At 45.8% G+C, this 9,067-nt stretch overlaps 1 protein-coding gene across 2 annotated transcripts in view; it reads left to right on the top strand.

The window, feature by feature from the left end:
• Nucleotides 1–403: 403 nt before the first annotated feature.
• The window catches only part of TAF1B (TATA-box binding protein associated factor, RNA polymerase I subunit B), a 65,824-nt gene continuing 57,160 nt past the window's right edge, over nucleotides 404–9,067 (top strand). For both annotated transcript variants that reach the window (XM_029938319.1, XM_029938318.1), the window contains exons 1-4: nucleotides 404–475; nucleotides 2,283–2,381; nucleotides 5,126–5,213; nucleotides 7,663–7,760. In XM_029938319.1, coding sequence (XP_029794179.1) covers nucleotides 458–475; nucleotides 2,283–2,381; nucleotides 5,126–5,213; nucleotides 7,663–7,760 — 303 coding nt within the window. In that variant the 5' untranslated portion in view covers nucleotides 404–457. The remainder of the gene's footprint in view (nucleotides 476–2,282; nucleotides 2,382–5,125; nucleotides 5,214–7,662; nucleotides 7,761–9,067) is intronic.

The following is a 9,067-nucleotide window of genomic DNA, read 5'->3' as shown; positions in this document are numbered from 1 at the left end:
CTGAGGCACAGGGTACAGAAAACGGTGATTAAACCCAGGTCTACCACGACAACCGTGTTCTTCCCTCCAGAATCCCAGGCCTCTCCAGCGCCTGTAAAAAGCCAGGGCGGAGTGGAGAACTCGCACTCCACGCTGGGGACGGTGGCCCGCCACCCACCGCCTCCCTCGCAGCGCGCAGCAGAAAGACGGCTCTGCAACGAAAGGAGCGGGACTCCATCGGCCCAATTTCTTGCCGGTCCGGCTCCGGTTCCGTCGATTAGGAAAGGACTGCAGCCTGGGAGGGGGCTGCGGGGCTTGCAGGGCTTCCCTCCGGAAGCCGGCAGAACGTCTCCGCAGTCCCAGGCGCCCGGAACCCAAAGCCGCGGTCTCGGTTTCCGCCCGGCGGACTCTCCCCGGCGCTCCCGGAAGCTGCGCTCGCTGCCCGGGTAACGGGCCCGGCGGCGGCGGCGGCGCAGTGATGGACCTGGAGGAGGCGGTGAGGAAGCAGGGCGCCCTGGGGGCGCGACGACGGGGCAGGAGGGGAGTGAGGCCGAGGGAAGTGGCCGGCTGACGCCGACCGGCTGTAGGGGCGGCCACCGGCCGGAGGAGGGCGGGCGGAAGGCTGCGGGGCGGGGAAAGGGATGCGGCCGCCGGGCGGGGGGTGCGGCTGGCGTGTGTGGCCCCGCGAGGTTGCGCGCGAAGGGAGGGCGGGGCGTCAATCCGCAGGGGTGTGTTTCTGGAGGAGGCCGAACTTGGGGGGCTTAGGCGGGTGGCCACCCACGTGGCGCGTCCCCAGTCTGCGGGGTCACCCGTGGGTTCGCTTTGGAGGCGGGGTGGGGGTGGGCGTGGGAGGTCGGGGTTGGAACCCACTGGCTCTTTGTAGCCCCCGCCTCTCTCAGAATCCTGGCCGCCGTCTGGGTGGGGGATTCCAAATTCGGGTTTGGGCCGCCCAAGGTAACACTGCTTCTCAGTACGGGGTCATTGCACACTTTACCTACTGGTGGAAATAAACTCGGCGTTCATTAACACACTACATACAATGCTGCACTCTTTGACCCTATTGAAGGAGTATTTGGTAACTACATCAACGACAAGTCAAAGAGCAGATCGTTGCGGATGAATAATTTAGTGCCAGTGAACGCAAAGACGGAAGCACCATGGTGATGGGCTTCGTCGTTATAGATGCTCAATAAATGGCTATGGGATGATGCATGGCTAACGTCTGTAAATGCCAGGTTAATGGAATTAATATTTATAACTCACCATTAACCTGTATTTGCCCTGAGTAGGGATCCTGTGTTGCTCACCTCTGAGTCCCCAGCGCCTAGTTAAATGCCTAGGACGTGCACGGGCGATACTCCTTACATTGCTGAATGAATAAGTGGAAGCGCGAAACGACCCCAGTAAAACTCTGGTTCTTTTGTCTGTTTTCAGTATCACGAAGGACATTGCAAATCGTCTGCTATTTCTGTTTTTAAAGTCTTTTTTAAAATCTTGTCATCTTTTTTCCTTATAGCACTTTCAAGGAGTTTTATTTGCTCATCTTTTTTTCCCGTTTTACCCCATCACCTTTTCTTTTTTTTCCTCCTCATCCACTGCATACTTTAAAAACTTTTACAAATAATTTAATTCTAGTAATTTTCAAACTATTCAAAAGACTGAACTGCTCTGCTCCTTATAGATAATCTCTCTGATTATCTATGATTATCTATGATTTAAAAAACAATTTTTTTTTTTTACATTTATCTGCTTTTGAGAGACAGAATGTGAACAGGAGAGGGGCAGAGAGAGAGAAAGAGACACAGAATCTGAAGCAGGCTCCGGGCTCTGAGCTAGCGGTCAACACAGAGCCCGATGGGGCGCTCGAACCCACAAACCGTGAGATCATGACCTGAGCCGAAGTCGGACACTCAACCGAGCCACCCAGGCACCTATGATTTTTAAAAATCTATAGGGTAAAATTAACTCATCATTAACCTGTATTTGCTGTGAGTAGGGATCCTGTGTTGCTCACCACTGAATCTTCTTTTTTTTCTTTTTTTAATGTTTATTTTATTTTTGAGTGAGAGACAGAACATGATCAGGGGAGAGGCAGAGGGAGACACAGAATCCAAAGCAGGCTCCGAGCTGTCAGCACAGAGCCTGATCCAGGGCTCAAACCCACAAACTCTGAGATCATGACCCAAGCTGAAGTCGGATGTTTAACCGACTGAGCCACCCAGGTGTCCTGGGGAACCTTCTTCTAGAAATGCAATGTGGAGAACATGATTTGATAGTAACCTCTTTTCTATCTGCACCTATAGAAAGAGTTCAAAGAAAGATGCACTCAGTGTGCCGCTGTCTCTTGGGGTCTTACTGATGAAGGCAAATATTACTGCACTTCTTGCCACAACGTTACAGAAGTAAGTAACACGTATCTTTTATGCATTTGCCAGTGTTTTGAAAAATGCAGCTATAGCCTGTTATGTGACATAGTTCCCAAGTGATTGAGCTGTTTTTGCCCCTCCTGCGGTGTGCAGATTCCAAGACCATAAGTAGACGTCATTTGCTTCTGCATGAGTTAAGGAACGCGCAGATCAGATTTAGGATGGGATTTTGAAACGATGTCAAGTGGGCTGCACTTACCAATGATGTCATGATTTAAACTGTCGTGTAAGGGCATTAAAGTTGTACTTAGAAGGTGATGCATTTCTTCTTATCAGTTAATATGTCTGTAGGAGTTTTTAATGTGTTGTAGCTTAGAGATTCGGAAGATGGAATGTCAGAGTGAGAATACTGGGAATATTGAAAATAAATATGCCTCATTACCATCTTTGTACAGTACCTTCCAGATTTGCAAAGTGCTTTCTTATCCATTATTTCATTTTCTCCGAATGCCCCCCTGTGAGATGCACGGTGGTGCGCGGCCACTGCTGGGGCGAGTAGGGCTCACGAGGCGTGGAGTGAGTGTGCCGAAGTGCCGAGCCGGGCCGCGACCCGGAGTGTTCTGACTCCCGTGTTCCTTTCACCCCCTCGCACCCGCCTCTTAAGCTAGAGATTGTCGTTCTGTCCTGTGTCACGTTGGCCGGTGAGGTCTCTTCACACGGAGGGCTGCGTCCTGTTCTAGTTACTGCGCACTCGGGGCGTTGTGACTAAAGGAATCGAAGGTGTGGCAGCCTGCCGCCGGACAGCCTAAACACGCCAGGACCCTCTCTGGACAAGGATTTGCTCCAAGTGCACAGAGCCAGGAAGCACAAGTATTACCTTCACCACAGACACTTAAGAATGGTGAATTTGAGACAGGTAAAAGTAACTGTCTACACAGTTACTTCTGCTTTTGGCCAAGATGGAGTAACAGGAACCCGGTTTATCTTCCTACCTTAAACAACTAAAAACTTGGGCAAAATATGTAAAACAAAGAGAAATTTTTTTTTCTCTTGAGGAAAGTGGCTAATTTACCTTGTAGCTCACGCGAGAGCTTTTCTGGAAGCAATCCTCGTTTTTGTGTGCAGCTGAAGTTCTTATGCCTGCTTCCCAGGTAAGTCACACAGAATATTAAAGAAAATGCTAGTTCAGTGAAACTTGGGTGGGGTGAAAGTGTGTTGTTATCTTGGCTGTTGTGATGTCTCACGACGATGTTCGTATATGTGTCTCTACCTGTAGTTCCGCGTATGTGCGTGCACACACGTACACGCGTCGGCTCATTCACTTAGATGCAGTGCGATACTCCGCTTGGGTGCGTGTAAGGCGCTGCGGTTTTACTCACCGTTGTTTTTGCAGGGGCCGTGCAAATGCCAACACAGCGAAGTAAGATGGCGTCTAATTGGACAGTTCGTCATTAGCAGATGAAGTCAGCATGCTATTTTTGTAGAAATTAAACTACGTTAACTAATTGCCTCTTTTATTTCTGCCTTTAATAATGTTCCTATTTGATTCTGTCTGATAAGACCTACTGTAATCACTTTAACTTGAAAGAGCCTCATACCACCACACCTCCTAGTTCCACATTTGAAAGGCAGCCTGTTAGAGTAACTCATCAAGAATGTAGCGTTCTTTTTTTTTTAATTTTTTAATGTTTATTTCTGAGAGAGAGACAGAGTGTGAGTGGGGAAGAGCAGAGAGAGAAGGAGACACAAAATTCGAAGCAAGCTCCAGGTTCCGAGCTGTCAGCACAGAGCCCGACGTGGGGCTCAGCTCAAACACACGAACCCGTGAGACCATGATCTGAGCTGAAGTCAGATGCTTACCCTTAACCGGACACCCCTCCCTCCTGCCCCTTACAAGTCATACCTGTCTTTGTAGGGTGACTCTTTGGCATGTATTCTGGTGGGTCTTTGTTTTCAGTGTGGCCAACCCTATCCCACTAAAATTGCTCCGAATATGGTTTCTCTGACTATAGGGAACGGCTTCCCCAAATCCTATTGTTAAAGGTGTTTGTTTTACTCTTAGTGATGGCTGCTGATAAATTTCATCCCAGTCTCTAAGTTTAGAGAAACATATAAATGTTGCCTGTTGGTTAAAAATCTTCACCTTTCTTCCATCGCTAAGACTTTAATTCTTTTATATTTCGGTTGTGAGAAAGGCAGAGTCATAGGACCCGGCCCTTGAGAGCACTTGGAGTTGAAGACTCACCATTTATACTTGGAGTTATACTCACCATTTAGTCCTTCTAAAATTCTGTGTGTTTGATGAAAAATAGAAAGTAGTGCTTTTGTAAGTTCAGAAATGAAAGCTGTGTTATTCAAACACATAGGAAAGCGGGAATAAACGAATCCATGTGTAGTGTGGGCTTTCCAGGTCACAGTAAGTACAGGCCTCTCAATTCCAGAGCGTGTGTGCATGGAGGAGAAAGGGAGCAGGATTGACTTTACCTTCAGGTTTCGTTTGAAAAAATTAGAAAGTGATTTAAAATAAAAGTGTATTAATTTGACAGACTTTCAAACACAGTGTTTATTGTGTCCCAGGTACTGTTTTAAGTAGTGAAAAATCTTGAATGAAAAACCAACATAAAGGTTAACCGGAGTGTTACAGCTGATGTAATTTCCCCGAAATGGTAGTCCTGGTCCGGGCACTCACAGTTGGAGTCATTATGCTTCCCAGGGATGCTTGGAAATATGTGTAGGCAGATGTAAAACCACCTTTTTCATGGTCTGTCTGTTTCCTGCAGAGATCAAAGGAAGTCATCAACACTGGGGCTATTCCTAATACTAAAATAAAGACCATCAACCGGGGACTTAAAAGAAAAAAAAAACTTGGTAAGCCTTTTCTTCATGTGTGCTTAGGGATGGGGGATGGGATTTTAAATGGATTCCAGACAAGTTGCCAGAGTTGTAAGCAGGTCTTCCAACGTCGAATGAAGGTGGATAATTGTTGATGGGAAAATTGGAAGTAAATGTCTTAAAGCATATCCTGTTTTTATCCAGCTTATTGTCATGAGTTGTTTTTCCAGTGGAGCAACTATTATGCAAAAAATAATAATGGAGTATATTTCTTCTTATCTGTTGGCATATGTTTCGCTGTTCTGTGTCATCTATTATGAATATGATTCCCTGTGCTTTTAAAGAAAAATGCTTATTTTCTGAAATGACTCAACTAGGAAATTGTCAGGATAGGTGAATTAAACATGATGTTCATCGTTTGGAAATCTACTTCTCACACTGAATTTTGAACACACCCTTTTAAAATAGGAAAATTATTTTCCTTAAAATAATCTCAGCATGGGCGTGCTTTGAAAGGTAAGCTATTTCATTAATCTAATGAGTATATATAGTTAACCATTATTGAGAAGAATCTAAGGTAAAATCTGATGCTTTCATTTTTTAAAATTTAATTTGAGACAGAGAGGGAGAGAGTGTGAGTGTGTGCCCTTGCGAGCCGGAGAGGGGCCCAGAGAGAATCCCAAGCAGGCTCCGTACTGTCAGCACAGAGCCTGACAAGCGACTGAATCCTACGAACTGTGAGATCATGGCCTGAGCTGAAGTCAACAGTCAGACACTTGACCGACTGAGTCACCCGGGTGCCCCAAGTCTGATGCTTTTTATCTCTGTGACTACCCAGGGCCAGGTTCTCCAGTTTGATACCAGGCTAGTGATAACTGGATTCTTGTACCGGAGGTACCTTTAAGGAAACAGACGCATGAAATATAGATACATAGATGTAGTGAAATATCTATAGGAAATACATCTATGTTCTTAGATGCATAACAGAGAATGCCTAAGTGCCAACTCGTCTTTCTGTTTTGCCTTTAGTAGTGACTATTTTTATTAGGCTAAAAGCTGGTAAATTTTAATTAAGTTTTATTAGAGTAAAACTTGATTGATTTGGATTTTACTTAAGTAAATAAAATGTATAGTTTAAGGGTGTCTGGGTGTCTCAGTGGGTTAAGCGTCTGACTCTGGGTCTCAGCTCAGGGCTTGCTCTCAGGGTCGTGAGGTCAAGCCCCACACTGAGCTCTACACTGGGCATGAAACCTACTTTAAAAAAGCACATATAGTTTAAACTCAAGTTGCTGAAGGAGATTTAGATGCTTCCTCTTAGATGTCAGGTGTCTTATATTCAGCTTTTTTGACCCTACGTGGTTTCTTCGTCTGTGAAATGAGAATGGTGATACCATTTCTTACATAAAACAGGAATGCAGAAAGAATTTAAATACGACTACCATTTTGTCAGAATGGTGTTCCGCAGGGAGAGTGCGCACATGTTCAGCTTGAGGAGCTTAAACCCCCTCAGCTTCAGGACGCATCAAACCGGAGGCTTCTCTCTTCCTCATATGCAACCCAGGACCCTTTCCAGAAATCGGGATAGTCAGCGGGGGGCGGGGGGGGGGAGCAGGAGTCCTGTGACATTCTGCAGGGGGAGGGGAGCTTGCAGTCCTGGCAGCACACTTCAGAAGCTGTGTGTACAAGGTGCCAATGCCGTGTTTTCCAGAGTCGTGAAATTTGTCCAGCAGGGAGGAGCAAAACGTTAGGGTTTTAACAGACTTTAAAACTTTCTTTAACCGGTAGTTTTATTTAAACATGTTGCTCTGTCTGCTGTGGAGGCAGATTTCTTCACAATCTCTTGGGTTTATTTTGAGGATTAAAGAAAATAATGTATTTAAAACACTCAGCACACACCTGCTGCCGAGGCAGGGCTCAGGAAGGGTCTGTTTCCTTGCCTCCGGTTTCTCCCTGTAGACCGTCCCCAGAGGAGCAGACGCCATCGGGCACTTACTTTCTCTGAACAGTCTTAGTGCCCTGTCCTGCCCTCCGGGACCTTTGCGTCTTGGCTTTTGTTCATTATCGTCATCCCCTTCCTCTGTGACTGGAACAGAGGGCGGAGAAGCCGACGGTGAGCGTGGAACATTCTTTCCTTCCGAATTCTGCTGGGCGTTGTCCAGTCCAGTACATTCCTGAGTCCAGTATATATTTTAAAGGTCATTTCGTTTTTTAACATTGCGGCTCTCCATTTTTATGACTTTTCCATTAGTATTTCAGAAAAATTGTAGATAATTTAACATGTTTAAAACCTGACGAATTGTAAAAGTGGGTTTAGCTTAAGTATTTAGTACATTTGCCAGATTGGAAACAAGAGAGTGTAAGAATGGAAACCCTACTCGGGGATACAAAAAATTGCAGCTGTAATGCATAAAACCTGGTCGTGGCTACGTGGCAGCATGTAGTAAATAGGAAAGCACATGTCTGAAGCATGTTATTTGTTGTTTAGAGAAGGGCTGGGACTGGTATGTGTGTGAAGGTTTTCAGCACATCCTCTGTCAACAAGCGGAAGCCTTGAAGGCCCTGGGCGTAGGCCCGGAACTAAAGGTAAGGCCGTTTGCGCCTAGAGGCGAGCTTCATGTTTCGTTTGAATGACAGTAAGATTTGGAGTGAAACCAAGGAGAAACGTAGGGTTATCAGTAATGATACTAGGGCTACTGGAAGAATAATTTTTTCTGGTGTTTTTGCTTTTTAATCCTTTTGTTAGACCAATAATTTTGAAAGTGTGCTCTACAGAATATAAATAAGCAATAATATATCCAAAAGAAAATAAAGGTTTTAGTCTTCAGGGGTGTGTGGATGGGTCAGTCAGTTAAGTGTCTGACTCTTGGTTTCAGCTCGGGGCATGATCTCGCGGTTTCGGGAGTTCAAGCCGATTCTCTCTCTCCCTTTCTCTCTGCCCCTCCCCCACTCACACTGTCTCTATCTCTCTCAAATAAATAAATCAACTTAAAAAAGATTCAAAATAAATATAAAATATTGGTAAGTATATTTAGTTTCAATATTTAGGAAACATTGGGTTAAATACAGTAAAACCAATAACTTTGCAGACTTTTTAGTGCCTTGTATGTGTTAACGTGATTGTTTAATTTCCAAGGGGAAGTAGTAAGCAGTTTTCACAGTTGGAGAAAGTCCTGGAGCGTTTGTGTGTGTGCGTGGCATCTCCCAGGACTTGAGTTTCAGAATGCACTTTGGGGAGTGGGGGCATCAACCAGGGGGTCTCAGACCCATGTCCCTGCCTCGCCCGGAGGCTGCTGACAGCACACACAGCGCCGAGCCTCCCGCTAGCGTTTCCGATTCAGTGGGTCCGCGGTAAGACCTAACATTCGCATTTCTTTTTTTCTTCTTTTTAATGTTTATTTATTTTGAGAGAGAGAGAGAGCGAGCGAGCGAGTGTGCACAAGCAGTGGAAGGGCAGAGAAAAGGGGAGAGAGAGAATCCCAAGCACGGAATCCCATGAGGCATCCCAAGAATTTGCATTTCTAACAAGTGCCTAGGTGACACTGATGGTCCAGGGAGCCGCACTTGGACTTCGCTGTTCCTCTGGAGTCCCGCAATCCCTGCTATTAGGTGGATTTCATGTTTCTTCATCTGGTTGAAGCCGTTTCAGGAATTCTTTAAAAAGCCAGTTATTTAGCAACAAGTAGTTATTATACACTTGCTTTGTGCCCATTATTGGAAGCCAGGTGCTAGGAGATCCAGCCTAGCTGTAGAGAGGGTTTTACACCTATGTGGAGTGAGTAAACACAAAATGACAGAGGGGCACCTGGGTGGCTCGATTGAGCATCCAACTTTTGATTTCATCTTGGGTCATGATCTCACGGTTTGGTTTGTGAGATCAAGCCCCACATCAG

Source organism: Suricata suricatta, chromosome 4, assembly GCF_006229205.1.
Source record: "Suricata suricatta isolate VVHF042 chromosome 4, meerkat_22Aug2017_6uvM2_HiC, whole genome shotgun sequence".
Lineage (NCBI taxonomy): Eukaryota > Metazoa > Chordata > Mammalia > Carnivora > Herpestidae > Suricata > Suricata suricatta.
The sequence above is the reverse complement of the archived record's forward strand: the minus strand, read 5'-3'. Positions and strand labels throughout refer to the sequence as shown.